At 43.4% G+C, this 21,254-nt stretch overlaps 1 protein-coding gene across 5 annotated transcripts in view; it reads right to left on the bottom strand.

Moving 5' to 3' along the window:
• The window catches only part of dlgap2a (discs, large (Drosophila) homolog-associated protein 2a), a 142,064-nt gene that overhangs the window by 19,861 nt on the left and 100,949 nt on the right, over positions 1 to 21,254 (bottom strand). For 3 of the 5 annotated variants that reach the window (XM_042220769.1, XM_042220768.1, XM_042220766.1), the window contains 4 exons: positions 16,513 to 16,581; positions 15,318 to 15,477; positions 14,463 to 14,679; positions 7,626 to 12,877 (listed from right to left, as the gene is read on the bottom strand). In XM_042220769.1, coding sequence (XP_042076703.1) covers positions 10,464 to 12,877; positions 14,463 to 14,679; positions 15,318 to 15,477; positions 16,513 to 16,581 — 2,860 coding nt within the window. In that variant the 3' untranslated portion in view covers positions 7,626 to 10,463. Of the gene's footprint in view, positions 1 to 99; positions 486 to 7,625; positions 12,878 to 14,462; positions 14,680 to 15,317; positions 15,478 to 16,512; positions 16,582 to 21,254 lie in introns of those variants that run through there. The other 2 variants (XM_042220770.1, XM_042220767.1) reach the window with 2 other exon arrangements.

Below are 21,254 nucleotides of genomic sequence, written 5' to 3' on the forward strand. Positions count from 1 at the left end.
ATTCTTTGATGTTATATAACCACACACAGGTTTGAGCAGTGCGAGTTTTAGGACCAGTGAAATGGCATTTTAACCATGCACGCTCATTTGAAGACTGACCTGTATCCCTATAGATGATCGAGGTGTTTTCAAGTACTCCTCGGCCTTTGACACGAGGACGGCCTTATCGCAGGTGAGCACTGAGCTGTGAGAGTCTGTGGACGGGTGTCTTTTTCCAGCCATGACTCTGGCCGCCTCCATCGCTATAGTAACAGCTTTGGTGCTATCCAGGCTGTCGTTGGAATTGTAGAGGCCTCTGCCCGGGGTCAACCCCAAGCTGATGCCGTCGGACGCCCACATCCCACCATGAGGGTGCCTCCCCTCGTGGTGGGCGTCCTGGGTGGACTCGGTGCTACTCTGGGCCGTGATGGAGATGAGCGGTTTGGAGGTGGTGCGTGGCGGGACTGGAGGAGGGGTCTTCTTATAGCTAGGTGTGTAGGTGATGGCTAGAAAAGAGGCAAAAATGAACAGAGCCATTTTCAGAATATTAACATTTTAAATTTACATTAAATTCCCACTGTTCATACTATATGTTTATAGTATAGCAAAGATTTTATGATGCAAGGCAATGATGTAAAAAGATTTGATTTGATTTTGGGAAAAATATGTCAAGGTAACTATAAACTACAATGCACATGTTCATAATAGTGAAATAGTGATGGATGATTTTATTTGATTTTTTTTTAATGTTATTCTAAGTTCAGTGTGGTCATAAGTCTGTTTTTAGATTGGTCTGTTTTCTGTTCAGGTGTGTGTGTGCCTGTTTAGACATCATCGTGGGGACCAAAAATTGGAATGGTCCTATACTTGCAGGGACCGGAGGACTTGTGAGGACGCACGCGTGATTATGATTTTAGTGTCAGGGTTAAGGTTAGGTTCAGGCTGAGGGTTAGGCATTCATTTATGATGGTTAGGGTAAGCATCTAGGGAAAGCATTATGTCAATTAGATGTCCTCACTAAGATAGCGAAACCAGAATTTGTGTGTGTGTGTTTGTAATTCATAGAAATGATCCGTAAATAAAAGTTAATCATACATAAAATCCAGAAATAGAAAAAGAAACAAACTTGGATGTAATAGAAGCAGAAGGCCAGCATGATATTGATAAACACATGCAGATGGTTTGTATCTCACAGATTACTAAATGTGATTAAAAAAAAAAAAAAAAAAAAAATGTGCTTTTTTTATACTACAGTGTATGCGTTTTCATACATAGTATACACAGTACCATAGGCAAAGTTGCCTCCATTTTTGTAATTTTTTTATCAATATTCAAGGACTCTATTTTTGGAGTGTATTTTACACATTAAAAGTGAACCTCTGTCTGTCAGTTTACTTCTCATTTACTGTGAGCATCATTTTCTCCCAGTAATTACGGTTAGGATATGTTTTGTTTTTTTTTATTCCAGTCCATTCTTCATTTGCAGCATTTAAATAACCTTTATCAGATTTGATGGTTTTGTTACATACTTTAAAAAAGTGTTTTGCTTTTCTTTTACAACTGTGGGATTAAATTGTGTTAAAATGTACAAAACAGTGATGTCATGTTTTGAGACGAGGACCCAGGCACAGAGAGACTTGATGAATTTAAGAATCTTATGATTTAATAAAGAAATTTACAGACTTGCACAGAGATGGTAAAATTATGATGACTGATAACGGAGATGAAGACAACAGACGATGAGGACAGGTTTAAATGCACTAAGGAGACACTCAGAGGGAACTCAGGACAACTGGAGACATTTAAGGATGCAGGGACTGACAGAGACGGGGAAGAAGTCTCATCATGGCGAATAAAGTTTATCTTGCCTGGCTGGGCAGCTGCTCAGCCCCCCAAAGCTCTGATCCTAGAATCGCCCCAGTGTGGCATTACATTTGGAAGAAGCTAGCTGCTAAAGAAACAGGTTGCGGGTGAATTAGAGGTGCAACAAATTGAACAAATGAAGCCTCACAGCTCTGCCCAATAGCCTGAAGACAAGCAGAGAGAATAATGACTTGTTGTCCACAGACCGATCCAGGGTGTATTACCCACCCGAAGCTGAGACTGAAACATACTGGAAGAACATCCAGGAGAAAGAAGCGTCACTGGTGGATCTAAGAGCAGACGAGAGCAACCTGCCAGAACAAGAGCCAGTGAACGTCACAAAGACAGCCATCCAACCACAAGAATGAGCTGGACCAGGACCTGACATGATCCATGCCTGCTGACTGATGAAGCTCACAGCACTCCACGATCGCCTGGCAGCACAAATAAGGGTCACTGCTAACAGCAGGGTGGCTAACACAAGGCAGAACCATCCTGACCATAAAGGGTCACCATCGAACTACCTGCCTCTCCACTACGTGGAAGCTCCTCTCAGGTATTGTAGGAACTAAGCTGAGCAGGTACATGAGTCAATGAGCACAGGTCAGAAAGGCTGTATAACAGCAGAGGGCCACAGCACCAGCTCCTCAAATACCTCCAGAAGCAGTGCAATGTTAGGAAGCAGTGATCTGATACCCAGCTGGAGTAATAAACTCACCCAGTGCTGACAGGACTGCTGGGATTGGCTTCAGAAGAATTCAGGGACAACTGGGTTGTATTAAATTCAGTTAAACTGAATTGAATTCAGTTTTATTCATATGGCACCAAATCGCTACAACAGCCACCTCAGGGCACTTTATATTGTAAGGTAAAGACCCTACAATAACACCAGCCCTCATCACCACAGCCTCAGGTGTTCAGAAAACGGGTTTTTACACCCGTCTCTGAACAAAGTAAAAAAAAAAGAAGCTGTTGTGACACGTGAGACTGATCTGACATGGATGAAAACCAGAGAAGTAATCAGGAGTACTCATGTGGAGGATTCTGCTAAAGGAAGGCTGACACGTCTCGTCTTCTTATTCTGCCCGTTTCACAACAGAAGGAAGGAGGATTACTTTCTTTCAAGTGCAAATGAGAATATGGACTTAATCCACAGAGAGATGGACTGGGGAATGGGTCACGAATGCCTTCTGGGCTTTGACATGTCTTTATTTTCAGAAAGCTCATCGTAGTTACAGGTCCGAGCATCTGAAGCACGAGCTGTGAGCCGGCCACCTCAGAGCCAAGAGCAGAAGGAAGAGCGACGGCAGAGCGGAAGAACACCGAGTCACGCTGCGGGGCAAGTTATGGGTTATCGTTTTCCTCGACAAAGAGGCAAACTGAGCTGAACTCAGCGTTTCTTGTGTGCTTACATCACACAAAGCCACTACTTTCAGTTCTAATGAGCTGCCCCGTCCACGCAGGCCCCCCAAACACTAATGTGTAGAATTAATAGCATTTCACAAGTACAGAGCAAACACAAACCTTTTTGTTTGCATTTATCTTAATAAAGAGAGAAATTTCTTGTAACCATCAAAGCCAGCGCTTCACCTGAAACCTGCAACAACTTTTGGCCTCTTTCTCACCCCGACTGCAGCTGTGTATAAATAGCTACAGACGTCTGGTCTATGAAGAGCGTTCTGCTCCAGGGACTAAATGACTCACACTGACGGCCATTCACAGAATTAAGTCCTCGTGGATGAAGAGATGCGAACCCGAATAAAGACGGAAAATGGGAGAGAAGGAAAATGTAGAGGTAAGAGAGAAAGAGGGAGGGAGAGTAAATCATTGCAGATATAAAGAGGGATGAAAGAGGGTTTTGTGTGTGTGTGTCATAGAGAGCAAGGATAAATCAGGGAGTGCGGAGAGATCGAGGGAGGAAAGAGATGACCCATTGAAGGGGCATGATTCAGCAGGAGGACCAAAATAGAGCCATTATTAGCCAGCCAGTCGTGCAAAGGGGAGTCATAACTCTTGGTCCCATCTTGTCAGTGGCAGTATTACTCAGCATGTAGATGAAGTGAACACCAGAACATACGCACTGCTCGCTCACTCATTTCAGACAGAGTATTTAACACTATTATTATACATCATGTTCCAACATATGAAGCTGTGGTGATGTAGTGCAAACTGCTCTCTGTGTACGTGAAGCCGAGTGATGTGATGCTCTGTGTTTAGAGGTTGGCGGCGTGTCGGGCGCACTTTGTGTTCTGTCTCCGAACTTTCTGTTTTTTATTCTTTGACTTCATCACGTTTTAAATGTTGTTTTGATTTGACTTTTATTATTACCTTTAACTCAGGGGTGTCAAACTTCAATTTGAACGTTTTTGTTAAAGATTAAATGACTGTTTTTATTCTAGTGGGGGAAAAACAAAAATGTGTGAATGTGTCACAGGGCAGAGGAATGAGCTACCAGAACCTTTTCTGTCTTTTTACACATTCAACATACACAGAAATGCGTTGTTGAAATCGCAGTTCTTTTAAAATATCTCAGGGATTGAATGTTCAGCTAAATGTTGTTACACTGACAGAAAGGGCAGTTTCAGCGCTGGGCTGCATGTAGCTCACAGTATAAAGTGATTTTGACGTTCCTGTTTTAAATTACTGGTTCTTAGTGCTTTTTCTACTCGCCTTGAGCACTCAAAGCGCTTTATACAACATGCAATAAATTAGACGTGACTGTAGGGTCCTTTACAAACATCTGCATGTGATGAGCTGTGAGTGAAACCAGGAGGAAACCTCGTCCTTAGTCAAGAGAGCAGTTTCTGATGCTTCAAGAATGGGAACATGAGAGGCTTGAGAGGTGCAACAGACCCATTTTTAACACCGCGGTTGTTTTAAGAGAACATTTTGTGCAATTAGCAAAGCAGCAAGACTGCCAGCTGAAGCAGGACCATCAATCAGGAAACGCAGGGAACTGCCCCGTGCGGGGGCATCAAACCTGAAGGCCCGGGCTCACTGTGTGCTCTTTGTGTTTTTGTATGCAGTTTAATTAATTTAATTTAACCCTTTCAGGCATGAATTATGACAACCTCAATCAGGATCTTTCTCTTAAGTATTTTTATTCATCTTTAAAAATATGTATTTCTCAAAGAGTTTTTTACATGTCCACTTAGGTGGACAACATACGTTTTGACAAACGAATCAATAATATAATATGTCTGTTGTGTTTATGTGCAAGTCTACCATCAACACTGACACAAATACAAGAAAACAACCTTTGAATCCACTGCAGTGACCACTATGTGTGAAAGGGTTAATTATTATTGTTAGCAGTGTTAATGTTAAGGACGTTTTATTTTTGCTCTTAGGTTACATCAGTGGATCTGTAAAGAGCGCACACGTGGCTGAGGGGAAAATATGTGAGTGCCGAGGCAATCAGTAGTGCAGCGGTCCCTCGTTTATCACGGCGTTACGTTCTGAAACTAACCAGCGACAGGTGAAATCCACGAAGTAGCCAACTTTATTTTTTACAGTTATTATAGATGTTTAAAGGCTGTAAAACCCGTCACTACACACTTTATACACTTTTCCCAGACAGGCACGAACATTTTCACACTTTTCTCTCTTGTTTAAACTCTCAAAGTTCAAACCTTCGTAGAAAAATAAGTCCAGGATTATAGAAGGAAACCAAAGGAGTGCAAAACGTTTCTTCAACATTGTTGTGTTTGTCGTGGAGAAAACTTACAAACCTACAGTACAGTCACACTTCTAGCATCGAAGATTTATTTGACAAACTGAACGCATTCTGTACTGTACAGAAGACACGCGGAGGAGATTGATTGACAATGGTCTACAGCCAATCAGGACGCGGATCAAAACAACAAAACAAAACAAAAAACATGGAAAATTGCACAAAAAAAAGGCTGCGAAAGGTGAACCGCGTTATAGCGAGGGACCACTGTATCTGTGAGAGAACATCAGCTAAACATGTTCAGGTAGACCTGGCATCAAGTCTGGTATGGCTGTTTTTAGTGGGACCACAAAATCTTCCAAATGTTGCAACTAAACTAAAAAGGTTTAGTTGTGCTTAAATGTTGCATGCATGCATTAATTGGAACATGCATGGTGCAATAAATAAACTGTGACACAAACATGTAGAAACCTGGGAGGATGTAGTCCTTGAGCATACACGAGTACAAACGGACAATATTTGTTTGGGCCTAAATCTGCTGAACGTGTCCATCGCAGTGAGCAGACGAAGTGCAACGCAGAGTGCTCATTTCTAAAAAGTAATCGATGACAGAACCTTCAGAGGCGGCTAAATTTATTCAAAGTAAAAACCATTTTGTTTTCTCTACGCGCAGCAGCCAGGCTGATTAACGTGAGACACAAAGGCAGTGAGTCAACCACTCCATCTCTGTTAGGACCTCTCCATCTATCAGGCTGGCTGCATGCTAACATGGGCGTGGAGTTTGGAAGAGAGTTGAGTGACACGTTGTTAAGAGTCTTTCTCTCCGGCTGGATTTATAACTACGAAGGAAATGCAGCAGTTTGTTTTGCAGTAGGCTTTTAAGAATATGTAAATGATCTGAAGGGAGGCTGGAAGACGAAGAATGATGGTGGATTCCATTATTGGCACTATCACAAGCACTGCAGACAGAAACATTAAAGAAATGAATATAAGAATAACTCACTACAGATAAGAGAGAGCAGACAGGGTGAGTCATTACTCTGACGTACTCAACCACACCTGGAGGGTTTGTTAAAGTTTAAAAGCGTCCTGAGGAGCGTGATGGCTCATTGTGGACAAAAACATTGTTCCTGATAAATAAACCACACGAGTGGCTGCAGACAGTCATTTTATAACCCGTTCTTGATCTGTGGATCAGACGCTCTTCTGTACTTGATGGAAGCCACACTCTCATGGTCGTATTTAATGGCTTCTGCAGTCAGAAACGGTGCCACCGCTCTGCATTAGCATCCAGAAGAAGAGCATCTGCAGGGCAACAGTTAGCTGCACGCCACTGTGTGTTCTTAGCCTCACGTGTCATGTGACACTTCATTAGGAAGATCGTTAAAACATACAGAACAACAGAGCTTTCAGAGGTGAGCGTGTCCATGTGTCTGTGTGACGTTTGAGAAACTGGTGCACTCATAAATATGCCAAGCAGCAGCAGAGAAAGCACTCTCAACGATTAAGTCTGCCTCAATCAGAATATGCAGGTTTGTTTTAATGGGGCTGTAGCGAGGAAACTGTCCTCTAGTCAGAGCCATAAGGGTCTGTATCAGCTAGATCAAACCCACTGACTCCCACTTGAGACTAAGGCTACAGAAGGTTTATCACCCATGTCCAGATCGCCCAGTTTAAGAGTCTGCTTTTTGCTAGGCTTGGCTCCAGACAAAACTAACCCCAGCCCATTACTCATGCTGCTAACAGCCAGCCAGTTTCCTGCCAGTTAATTTCCACTCAGTTTTCCAGTTCACCAGTGTAGAACCTCCAGAACCCAACAGTTCCCCGCCCGACCGTGTCCCCACGTCTTTGCGGTCCATTTTTCCATGGCTTTATTTGGCTCTTTGGTTTAACTTGTTCAAGTTGAATTAATTGACTTTGACAGGTAGCTACGGCTGTAGCCTCCTGTGGACCGAATGAAGTTTGTGATGCCATGAATGTGAGTTGGTGCAGATCCTCAACATTATTCTCAACAACAGAAACTATATATTTCTTTCTGTCTCTACTTTCTCTCCTTTTTTTAACAGTGTGCTGCAGGACAACTCGTGTTTCATTAAAACAATATGTCACTTTGAAATGGAGCAACAGAGAATGCCCCAGGAAGACAGTTTACCTGGGGTTTGTTGGGGTGTCCAATCAATGCTGCAGGTGGAGGGGAGGCAGAACTGGATCCCTGAAAACAAGGGAGTGATGGGATATTCAGAAGAGAGGGCGTATTTGCCCAAACACACAGTATAATGGATTAACAATACAAAAAGCCATACTTAGATTGGATCCAAGAACAAACTGCAGGATATGAGGATCATCTGGCACAGTGGGAGTTTGTGCTTTATGATTGCTCCTATTGCAGCAGGATGAGCGTCGTGATAGAGTACCATCATTATAATAGTGTAGAAGTGCCCGATTGTTCCCGTTAACACCAAGCAGTAAGCATCTTCTTTACTTCAACTCATTTTCTGATATTTGCTGGGTTATCAGTTATTTTCAGACTTTATTGAGGACACAGATCACGAGTGGGTCCACAGAACAACAATGATCATTTGTCTTTTATTTACGATGACAGCATGACCTCTACAGTTTATCACACTTTATCTTAAATCATAAAAAAATACTAATGCAAGAAAGTGAGGTTGTGATAACCCCGTCTAATGTAAAGTACCTGATGAAGTGAAAAATAATGATCGTATTTGTCACCGTTTGACTTGCTGTCAGAAAAGGTCTCAGCGCTTCCATCCAATTGAACCGACCTTCATCTTGATGAAATTTGAAAATGAAATGAGTCTACAGCAGGAAGCAGTCGAAGCCATTTTGTAAATTAAGATTGGGCAGATAACTTGAGGCCACTGGCTTTTTTTGGTTTGTAATAATATAACAGTAAATACCGTGTTGTGACACACTCAGGTCGGCCGGCGCGTTAGCCGAACACACCTGCATCATTCTGTCTGTTCCAGCAGGAAAAGCCTGGCTTTACGTGCCGTTGCACGCTGCATCCTACAGCACTTTATTTTTGGATGATATGCTACAAATAAAAATATTACCATTACAGTGCATAATAAATAGTGAGCTACTTCTAGTTACGATCTTTGCAAAGGTAAAGGAAGAGAGCCAGGAGAAGAAGAAAAGTGGAGCACTTTATGTCAGTAAAATGAATTCAACAGTAGAACCTAATTAACTTCCCTCCCCTTTGAAAACCTCTCACATTCATCTAATTTAGCAAACTTTAATAAAGTGCTGTGCGCACATTCGACTCAAAACAACAGACGAAAATCCTTTTCTGGCAGCTCACTGATGTTCTGCTGAAAGATCCTTTTTATTCCGTGCACTTTATCAGAGCGCAGACTTCAGTGGGCGACTCCACATAGAGCGCATTAATTGGACAGAGAGCGCAGATATATCTTCTGATTTTTGCCTGGCTGTTCGTTGCAGAATTCTGCGTCTTCGGTGGTACGTAGGCTCCTTTCATTGCAACTGAATGTCGAAATGAAGCTATGAATAGAACCGAGTACCTACAGTGAGGCACTGCATATGAAACACAAGGAAATATGGAGGCCATCTGTCATGCACCATTACTACATTATTTTCATCAGTCAGTATCACACATGTGGAAATGCAGCACTACGGTGTGACACATACCTCTTTTCAGGAAGGAATACAATTCGGCATGTCATCACACTTATGTCCCAGTACATTCTCAGTCTTTGATTCCTGAGCGTTAGGATGATAGCTTACAGTAAAAAATACATCATCACCTCTGAGCAAAGCCTGTTATTCCAGTGTCAGACAAATGTAATAATTTAGAACGTCTCTGATGAATTCATCCGTACAGTCCAGAAAATGTGTGCATGTTTGATAGCAAACTGTATGTGTATGCAGGTAACGGTAGCTACATACTGTGACTCTACTGGTTTGCAATTTTAGTTGGGAATTATTGTAAATGCAGAATTATTTTCCAACAAAATGCAGCTGTATGCAAAAGTCTGCCCACACCTTATTTTACCTAATGATGATTGCTAATGAATCCAGAGGGCTGAGACGTCAGTGATGTTAGCAGATGCAAACCTCTGCATGTGGCACATATATTTTTTATTATTTTTAAGCCACTGAATTTAAAAAAGTTATTTTTTCTAACACCTGTGCACTGCTGAGGTTGCATTCACTGTAAAATATCAACAGAATAAACAATTTGCTCAAACTTTTGCAAACAGCTGTAACAGTAGAGGATCCCAGTTCCACTCAGCATTGTGCAAACATAATTTCTCATGTTCTTCTCTCTTTAAACCCGTCCATCCAACAGCTCACATAGTAAACAGTATCTCTTTATATAGTTATATGATAACTGCCAATATTTACTTCACCCCACTTTAGAGTGACAATGCAAGTAGAGCTCAAAATAGGTCAAAAAAAAGGAAAGTTGCCATAATCATTGCAAAGACTGCTGTGACCTTGTACACTCTGGACTGTTTCTACAGTCTATTAGTGAGCTCTTAAAAGAGTCTCTTAAAATAAATGTGTACAGCATTTGTTATGCAGGATCATCCATTGATTTGAACCAGCACTCTGAGGATGAGGAGTCCTTTCCTGGGAGATGATTCACATCAGAGATGACAACTGCTTCAGAGAGCTTCGTACTGCTTTCAGTGAATGTTTATGAAACATTATTGTTCAGTGCATTTATCACTGCAGGAGTTTATGACATTCTCGCACTGTGTTGCAGTCCATGAAATGCAGTTTTGCTGCTACCAATGCAGTCTTTTTCCATGGACGATGTAGAAGGAAGTTCTTGCTTGAATGCCAACAATCCCATGACATTTCGATGCGCACGTCGCTGTAAGTGCACTGGCAGCTACAAACCAAAAGCTATAAAGATAATTTTCAGCTACATTTCGCCTGCTGAGAATGAGGTATGAGCTCACAGAGTGAGAGACACATATGTGATTTCTGCGCTGTTGTACTCGTATCTGCCACTCCACAGTTCTACACTCGCACTCCTGTACATCAAGTCTCGCCTGTGGCCCCTCTTCTGCCACCTGTACCACAAAAAGGCCTGCTCAGATGAAGCTGCTTCTGGACTGCCTGGGACATCCTCCTCCACAGGTCCCACAGTCATATGGGATACAGCCACACACTCCAGTATCTCTGCTGTAACATCATCTGACTCCATGGATAGCAGGTCCTCTGAGGTTATCTCTTGGAGATCTGGGCCTGATGATAGAACAGGTTCTGAGGCTGGACTTGTGGGTCCAAAGTCTAGTTCCAGTGATGTATCAGGAGATACCGAACTAGGAGGGGATATTGTGACAGTGACCTGTGGTAGGATGTCATGTAATCCCGGGGCTACGTCCTGAGACATGTGATACTCCGTAGCTGGGTCCAAACAGACAAACTCTGTTGATTCTGAAGGATCCAAAGGGCCCATTGCAGCAGGGTCAACAGATGGTAGAGGTGAACTTGAACTGTCTGACTGGTACATGGGTGGGTCTAAATCCTCTACATTTGATAAAGAGTCAACACTAATGTCAAAAGGCTCTGGTTCAGGATCCATAAACACTGAGTCCAGATCATCTTGATCCAGGGAAGTCAGCATGACCAAGTCAAAATGGACCAGATCAGCGTGATATATAGTGGTGGTGTCCAGTGGTTCAGGAAGAGGTGGCCAGTCTGAGTCTTGAGACTCTTGAGATTCAGGGTTTGGTGGAGTTTCTACAGAGCTGGAAGCAAAAGTTGAGACGGATGTTTTCTCCTCATCAGGGAGGTCGGAAGGATGATCGGGAAAGGTGATAATGGGATCTGGATCTGTGACACTGCCGGGTGGACTCGCAGGATCGTCCGAGTCAAGATACTCTGACACAACAATAGAAGGACATGTTATGCCGCTATCCAAATCAGACAGTGTAACGGGATCAAACTGAGGAGTTGGTGCATCACAGACTGAGGTTGAGCCTTGACTAATGGATACGGGCGATTCTGATGGTTGAAGTTCTTCTTGTGTTGGGTCTGAGGAATCTGTATTTTCCAGTGCTGAATATGTTGAGGACGCAGCAGTAGGATCTTGAGGGCCTGAATCTGGTTTGTCCACAGTGACAACATCTGGAGACTCTGAATCTGACATGACGTCATAATCCTGTTCATCTGGTGGTGACACCGTAACTACAGGGACTGGGTATGGCAGCTGTATCGTATCCTTGTGAATTTGCTTGGAGTCTGGGGGGTTTGTGTTATCTGTGAAAGATGGTTCAGATTGGGGTAGGAAATTATTACGTGGACCTACATCTGTTTGTTGTGGAGTGATTACCATTTCCTGTTCAGGTGTTGATGAACCCTGAGGACTCTCAGGGGCTGTTTCTAAAGAAAGTGGCGCTGTACCGTGGGTGGTGAGTGTTGGCTCATTAGTGGCCATGTCAGAGGAGCTTAGAACTGCACCGTCGACTGCAAGCTCCGATTCAGCTCTGGTGAGCACAGCAGTAACATCAAGTGTCTCTGGCTTGACTGCTCGAACAGAGACAGGAAGTATTGGATCCAAAGAAAGTGGTATGGCACTTTCTACGTACATTGACTGTGGAGAGGCAAGAATGCTCGGGTCCATCGAGAGCTGTTTTGGCAGGCCTCGGCGGGCCCCTTTCTTTTCGTCTTTTTCTTCTGGACAATTAACAGCTGCATCTGCAGTGCTCTGCCTGACCAAGACTTTGCTGCGGGCCTGGGTCCCCACCGATACCTTGGATATTTGGGGCTTTTTCTCTCTAGCCCCCCCAGCGCCTCCATCTGCAGTGGAGGTTCCAAATCTTCCTGCCCCGGGCCCGGGTCCAGGCCCCGATCCCGCTCCAGGCCATGCCCTTGTTCCTGTCCCTGTACTAGGTCCAGCTCCTGCACCCAAGCCTGCCCCAGCTCCAGCGGCCATGTTGCCTCCCTGGGGAGACCATGTGTTATAATGCTGCGTGAAAGTGTTGAAATTACTGTTGAAAGCACGAAGTTCTTTACAGAGGTCCCTCCTGAGTTCAGCTAGCTCTCGACGCATGGCCGAGACCTCTTCCTTCCACTGCATGCTGATAGCGGCAGCCAGTGTAGCAGACTCTTTGATACTGGCCTGGATGGCCTTTGGTGATGGCCGTTCTGGAGCACTAGCTCCAGTGGATCTGAAGAGGCTCGGAGAAACAGGTGGTCCAGACAAGGGTTTGGCTGTAGCCCCCGTGTTGTCTTGGTGGTAAAGCCCGTCTCTTCTGATGGGGCAGCCTAGATCATCATGAGTCAGAGGGACTGTGTCTGCCAAATCCTCATGTATTCTGTCCTGGTCAGGTAAACAAGAGTCTTCCTGCACATAATTTCTGTCTGGAAGACAAATGTAGATATATATATCTGTAATATGGCCAAAGGTGTGAGCAGCTGGAGAGAATGTGCTTTTTATTGTCACAATGCAGTAACATCAAGTCATGCACTGAATGCCATGAGTCAAAATAAGATAATAGCTGAAATGTACAGCAGTGATTATTGTGCCAATCTCCTCGTGTGACTCCCACAGATGTATAGCAACAATATGTCATATTAGCATTTAGACAGCACTCCCATTTTGACTCATTTATGCTGATGGTTTACACTGCCTTCTCATCCTTAATTTCTAGCATGCATTCTTCACATCTTTTCAATGCACAAAGCTGAAACTCCTAGCTCCTGGAACACATCATAGAGAATGGACAATTTCGTCTAATCAGCGAGGTGTGAGAACAGTCCTTGCGTGCTCTTCGGCTTCCGTTTGAGGTAAGGAAATGTGAACTTTGTGCAGTGAAAAGAGGCAAAGATGAGCAAAGATTCCAAAGCTTTTCTCATCAATCAGGAAGTACAGTATGAACCCTATTGAAAATGTCAAGTCCAGTTTGACTGACTAAATCGACTTGCCCCATTTCCAAAACTGGGGCAAAATGCATTGCACCAAACTCTTAAGAGATCTTTGAGTTTACTGAGAAAGCAGTGTAAGCAAACATTTATGGGTATGAAGAATTGATCATAAGCACATCTCCAGATGTCCACACCTCTAACTCTCCCTATTATAGCCCATATAGTTGGATCATGAATCTACTGTGGGAGGAGGTGGAATCCACTTGGACTTCTTGTCCGAGCCGTTTCTCTTCTGTTCTTCCCACATTCTTCATCTGTACAAGGACGTATCCTTTCCTCTGTGAATCCAGCAATCAGGGAATTGTTGAAACCAGCAACAGCTTACAATTTTTATAATGAATGCTCAGTATCAGAAGTAAATGCATGTTTCAGCTGAGTAATTTGCACGTGTGATACATATGACTAACTAGTGCGACAGTTCGGTTACTGCTGTAGTCAGCTGATCCGAGTGTAGACACAACTGTCTGCAGCTCTGTAATATCATCTCGTTGTGCGTAAACGTGAGCTTGAGACAAAATAACTTGTGTGAATTAAACAGTCTGTGAGTGAAAAGCTGCTTTTGCAGCACCGTGTAAACTCGCTTCAAGTAAAAACTTCATGTGGTGTTTCCAGCGAGACGATAAAGCTGCGTGCTCTCTGTCACCATGTGGCACAACAAAGAAATATATGCAGTGGAAAAAGCAGCAGGTGTCCTTATTCTGACCTGATTTTTATTTCAGACACTTTCCATTTGTGATTTTCAATAGGGTTCATAGCTTTACTCTTTGATGCATCCAGTGGATGAGCAGATGAAGCACTGTATCCAAAGTACGAACAGCTCACAACTGGTCACTACAAATGCCTCAGTAAAAATGAACACATACAAGAATGATTCATGCAAATATTCTGAAACTGTTTGACAGTATGAGTTGGCACTAATAGTCTTTATGTATCCATAACCACACATCCTTGTTAAAATAAAACGTATTAGTGTCACATGTCCACTAATATATTGTGCAGATTTATGTTTAACCATGGTTACCTGTGGTGGACCTGATGGTGGAGGTGACGGTGGAGGCCATGGGGGGAATGCAGTCGTCGTCTTGGGAGTAGCCAGCCTGGATGGCTCGCAGGTAGCTGTGGCTCCGGGTTCGGAAGCAGCCGGGCAGGTCCAAAGCGTCCATGGCCTGGGATTCCACCTCGCTGAACACAGACTCGCACACAGACTCAAACTGGCCGTTAATTTCTGTTTCACTCACCTGAGAGAAACAAAGCCATAAATAAGCTCCATCGATCGAGGGTAGTGAGGATACATATTTTTATCGGTTGGCTGTAAACCTCCACTTTTTCTCACTTTAAAATCATAAAGAAGCAGAGTCTGTGAGAAGGTTCGTGGAGTCAAGGTCGTACACTGTCAGAGAGTTTGTGACACATTTGTTGTTGGATTTGATGTGAATGCCTTTAAAACAGCAGAAACTGTTTAACCGTTATCTCTCCACTCTCATTTGGCAATATCAGGAATCAAAGATAAACATCTTGTTCGACTGGGATTAGGAATTAGAGGAAGTTTAGTTGAAATGCTGGGACTCCAAGCAAATCAATATCTCTCTTTTACTAAGGAGATGAATATCTCAGCAAGCCCCACTGGAATCCTTTAATTTGTCCAGATAAACAATGTGCGGTAAAGTGTTGAGACTAAATTTATGTCAGAAAAATTATGCCTGGGCTTTGAAAACAATACTCAGTGCCGTGACAATGAAACTGGGAGAATCGTCCTCTTTAAGTGGGATTTTAAATGAAATGACTTTATTAAATTTTCCTGGAAATTAAAGCCAACCCCTCTGGCTCCCTCGGGGATCCAGGAAAATCTGTGCAAACCTAAAGGATGCGCACTCACCTGGCTCACTTGGCTAACACAGCTAGCCTGACTGAGGGTGCTGACAGCCCGCATATAGCTCTGATTCCTGGAGCGAAACTTGGGTGAGTTGTAGTTGGTGGAGGGATCCAGGGCAATGCTTGGGTGCATGTCCCTGGTGGCTTGCAAGTGGTAGCTCTGACTGAACAGAGAGAGAGACAAAGAAAAGCAGGACAGGAGTGGGACTACAGCCATAAAGCAAATCAATTAAATATAATCTGACTGATAAACAAGCATTTTGTGTAACACGATGAAGAATTACTAAGCACAGCTGGCTGAGCTTGAGAGGGAGGCTGGATGACACCGTGGCTCTTAGGCTGTCTCTTCCTGTTCCCCCCCGCTACATTCATTCGTGTCCTTAGAAAGGCACTTTGATTTTTGTCGTGCTGAAACATCCAATCAGTGCTTGGAAATGAGGGAAATGCAAATCAGGGGCTAGTTAGTGAGCAAGCACTTTGGAGAGCACCCCAGTGTCAGCCAGGTCAATTAAACGTGCTCCCCCAGCAGTGCAGGAGAGGTGCTCAGAAACCCACGGCTGGTTAGGAATCTGCCGAAGAGAAAATGACTCGGAAGAAATGTGCTTTAAGTAAAATAAAGAATACTATGTGAGCCGCTTTTGGAATAGCAAAGTGAGGTTGGGTTCCCTCCGCCAGATCTATTTCTAATGACAGGCCGGGATGAGTAAGCAGTTTCTGGGCTTTTTATAGAGATAAACGCTGGTGTTTGGCAGCATGAAAATGCCAGTGTGATTAAAAGTCTCCCAATCCATCTTGTGATGCTGTAGCAAGGCCCTGCGTATTTGCAAAGTAATATCAACTTTCTGAACACCCAAAGACATGCTGGGGTAGAAACACCCAGCGATTAAGTGTAAATGTTGTGGTACAAGCACCACATATCTTATTTTTAGCACTATATTTAAAAAAAAACTCTAAAAGCACGCGGATGTAAAGAACAGCAGGAAAAATCAAATCTGCATTGTGTGCATCATTGCCTTGTGCTTTGGCAGTATGAGCAGATTGCCCCAGGTGACCTTTCATTGACTGGTCTTGAGTGTTTGCTCTGTAAGGCGTCCATATTGAATATGTCAGCAGGGCGGCGAGCCAGCTGGCTCTGACATCTGACCGCTGCAACGTGGCAGCAACAGAGAGGCAAGGGGAGGAGCTGAACCTGTATTCACCTCAAGTCTGCAGCAAAATTGGTGATGTAGTTACGCATGTCACTGTTGATTTTATCCAGGCGGTAAGAGCTGTGGGTAGAGAAGAAAACAGAGTTACTGGGTCCCACAAGGAGCTGTTGGATGGATGTGACATCACGGAATGTTTGCTTGGGAATTCTCACCAAAGCGCCGCAAACATTAGGGTGACACCGTATGACCGTCATGGCGTTTGTGTGATGAGGAAAGTGGGTGGATGCTACAGTTAGAGTCAGCTGGCAGGTTGAGACAATGTAACACGTTCACACAACGAATGGCAACATGAGGATTGCGGTACGAGTTGGTCCACAGTCGGTGAAGAAAAAAAAGGATCTGATGATGAATGCTGAACACCACAGCTACAGTGAAGCATCAATCACATTCTCTTTCTCTGTGTGGCTAATTACATTTGGTTAATTGAGCTAAATGAGGACAAAAACACTTTAAACTTTAAAGCTTTTAGCTGACAAGATCAGATAGAAGTGCACCGGCTGATGCTTGAAATGTGCATGACTTCGCCCATCGCTGCCTGTAGAGCTGTCTATTATCAGCAGCAGAGTGAAGGGAGGCTGTTTTGAGAATGCGTCAGCCCTTTATCAAATCATGCCACAGCAAATTTCCTCTAATGTTTCTGATTGGTACTAATGCACTTCCATTGTTGGCCAATATCACAACAGGGGATGATGGGAATCTCACACTTCCTGCTTTTTACGCTGCCAGTGAAAGTGCTGTTAGTGGTTAAACAACGTGCATTTTAAGCCGAAACCATTTCATCCTGGAGCAAAAATTCAAATAATCATTTGATTTAAGGGAACATTAAAAGAACGGGGACAAAAATTGGGAAACATGCTTGGGCGTAGGTGTGTTTGATAAAGAGCAACGCCCTGCAGAGATCTTTACTGCAAATGTTTTCTAGGGTTTTGTCAGTGTGGTGCAAGAAAGCAGCAATCCTGAAATACCTTAAAGAGGTGAGAATGTGAACAGCAGAAAATTGAGTTTAATGCACCTGCAATCGCCGAACCAAGACGACTCACAGCTGTCTGTGATAAGCTCTCGTATATGCTGTTTAAGCCATGAGCGCCAGCATCCAGGAGGCTGCGGTCGTCGAGAACGAGACGCTATGTCGTGGAAGATTAAAAACGCTCATTTTGCTACAGTGCTTTTGTTATACTAGAAATAGAGGCACAAAAGTGAAGAGACGAAGCTCTGGAAACAGAAAAGCAGCATATCTATGCATGACACGTCCCACGCAGCCACGAATCAATGAATTGGAATTCCGCTCTGACCTTGAGATCTGAGGGAGAAACGCTCAAACACAATGCCATCTAAATGAGTAATTACAGTATGTTGAATCAAGAATTATCGAAAGCTTTGCCAGTGTTAACTCTGATTAATTATAACAGCCGGGAGCCGAACAAATGCGAGTTTTTTTGGAAAGTGCCGTAAATGCGCGTGATTGATCAGCTTGTGCGATCAAAGTCAAAGTGTCGTTTAAAGACAGGGTGGCGGCGACAGATGTCAAGTGGAGATGTGCGTGTGCGTGTGCACGCGTGTCAGCGCACCCCGTTATCAGATGTGACATATGATTACTGATTGACTCATTATGCTAATGACTCATAGTGAAGTTTGCCACATGCCATTCAGTTCATCATCATTAATACTTTCTTTAAATATCTTTGGCAGGTCTGACCACGGCACAAACAGCCATTCATATTCATTTCATCGCAGCTGTCAGCTTTACAGGACGCATGCGGCCCGGGCAGGCGTGGGGCGAGCGGATGATTATCTAAAACAATCACCTATCTTCACTTCTCGGCTCCACCCGCTCAGCGAAGCAGCGATGCATTCTTTACTGGTGAGGCGAACAAAGAGGCGACCCCGTCAAACACGAGAGCCCGGAAGAGTGAGGCGAGGTGACACGACTCGACAGGCTGTTCTCGCTTTAACGTGATTTGCTTCAGGGACCTGGTGCTGTCAAATTTGTGTTTGGCCAATCTGTACGCCCCCAGAGGGACATCGAATTGGTACGAGTGCAGAGGAAATCCAACCTGCGCCACTTCTGTCTTAGATCCAATCTAATTCCATCCCACGAGGCCGTTGAACCACAACAGCCTCAGAGCTCTCACATCTTTGACATCATTTACAAACATGGAGCGCAGCGCTACGGTGACACAAGCTGAAAGTGGTCAGACTTTGAAGCACCTCTTGAGATATTAACGTGCTCAGACAATTAAGAAGTATCACTGGTTTAAAATATCACCTGGTGGCTTAATTATGCAACCAAATTAAGTCTTCTTCAGGTCTAATTTCTTTTCAAATTATTGACTTAAAGTGTTCAAGTGTAAAAAGCATCTTTGCCAGTGCTGCATGCAGAGTATAGGCCAGTCAGAAAAACACTTTGAGGGCTGATTTATAAACCTCGGCGCGCTCTTTCATATACAAATAATACACAAAACTTTCAGTCATGACAGTGTTTAGATTAAAGCTGCAGGTCGATCCGTGTCTCCAAGCTGACCTTCTCACATGTTCTTGTGCCTGAAAAAACTTCAAGAGGATAATAAAAATAATAATCATATATAATAATAGTTCAGGTCTTTAAATGTTTCAGGCATCTTGTACTACGGGGTCTTTTGATGTCTGATCTCTGTAGATTTGAAAGTCTATGAAAAGCACAGTTTAGAAGTTCGGGGACTGATCTGATTTACTGCTTTACTGCCACTTTATTAGGTACACCTTGCTAGTACCATGATGGACCCTTTTTCTTTAATTCTTCGTGCTTCAACAGGTTGCTGGAAACATTCCTCTGAGATTTTGGTCCATGTTAGCACGACAGCATCACACAGCTGCACTTCTGTACCACCACAACCCAAAGAAGCCAGTCTGAGATGATCTGAGCTTCGTGACTCGGTGCGCAATCCTGCTGAAAGCATCTATCAAAATATCCGCCACTACACCACCAGCAACCTCCACCAGTGAAACCAGGCAGGATGGAGCCATGCTTTCATGGTCTTTACAACAGATTCTGACCATGCCATATAAATGTTGTAGTAGAAATCAGAATTTCGGCATCTTTTCTCTCTCCATCGCTCTTCTCCTCTATTTTTCTTCTCCTTCTGTTAACTGTCTTCCTAACCTCTCTTTCTTTCTCTTCCCTGTCCCCCGGTCCTGTCCTTTCTGATTGTAACAACTCAAAATGAAAAAAATAAAATAAAACCTGAAAAATAAATTATAATAATAAAGGTCAAATAAAATAAGACAATCAAGTGGACCAGTATAGCAAATGCTGTAATGTCTACTTGGGGAAATAAATCTGCTGGGCATTTTTCTTGGCCTTCAGGCAATAATTCTGATCCACGTCCAAATCATATCTGACAGATATTAAAACTTAAATATGTAAAAACACATTTTTATCCAACAGTTTTATTTATTTACTTTCATCACGTTTATATTTATGGTTCTTATTTGTTTGAAAAACAAAGTGAACTCGTAAACAAACACTGTGATTGTATTGTTCTGTACTCAAACCGTAATTCAATCATTCACAGTGTAGGAATTAGTATGTTAATGTAATTGAAAAACCTATGGCCATAACCCGAGGTTAATGGCATCATCAAAAACTAATTGGGGTCACGAGTTATCAAGCCTGGTGTTCAATCAATGACACAGGCTTGCAGGAGTGGGTCAGAGCTACTGTAACACACTCGGGCAATTTCAGTGTGCTCTTCACAAGGATGTGAAGTGCGAGTTGGCTTGGAGGAGAGAGATCTCTGAAACGTTGGCTTCAATCTTCTCACTGAGGGTTTCAGTATTAAACAAGCTGCATATAGAGACCGTTTAAGGCTGGGGCTACGCGCCCCACATGTTGGGATAGCTAACGATAATTATTTTAACTATAGACAGATTTAATAAAAACAACACACAGCATTACGTTAGCATGCAAATACCACTGACTGCTGACATACATCAACTAAGAAGTGGAATATTCGTGTATTTGTGGCAGTTTTGCCGTTGTTTGCTCACACTAAGAGTAAACTGATTTTGTCACGTGTTTTAAAGGTTAATATCAGGGTTTAGTGGCGGCAGGCTGATGCAGCAGGACAATAAACCTTGAACTAAAATTCCATCTTTTGAAGCGGAGCGGTCGGAGCCCTAACCTTAACCTGACGTAGATGTTGTGGAATTACCTCAGGAGAGCCGTTCGCACAAGATTAAAGTGCACTGCTGAGCGGAAGCAATTCCGTAAGGAAGAATGAGGTCCGCGGTTTGTTGTGCAAGCTTTTTAAAAAGCCGCTGATTGGAGCATTTTCTGTCTGGATAAAATGTTTCCGTTACCTCACACATCTTTGCCATTTCTCTACTGCAACTTCACTTCCAGTATAACGCATGTACACCTGCTCATATAACCAGGCTCTTTTAGTGCCGCGCTAAATCAATGCCAAGCTGTTGGATGCCACATTATGATGTTCTCAGAGCGCGATCAGTGGAGTATTAGTACTCTTCAGTAATGACACCTTTGGGGACGTTCCTGGCATTTAAATGAATGCACTGACCAACCTTCTCCCGCAGACTAAATGCCATCAATGGACTGGGAGTCAGGCCCCACAGTCTGATCCATGAGTGTCAATACTTTTCTTTCAGCAGAGCCCAGCAGACTTGGTCTAACCGCTGAGAGGGCTATTATTCAGAAGAGCCTTGGAGGACAATAACTGCAACTGATAGCCCTTCCT

Source organism: Haplochromis burtoni, unplaced genomic scaffold (genome assembly GCF_018398535.1).
Source record: "Haplochromis burtoni strain Fernald_Lab_line unplaced genomic scaffold, NCSU_Asbu1 Contig_55, whole genome shotgun sequence".
In the NCBI taxonomy this organism is placed as follows: domain Eukaryota; kingdom Metazoa; phylum Chordata; class Actinopteri; order Cichliformes; family Cichlidae; genus Haplochromis; species Haplochromis burtoni.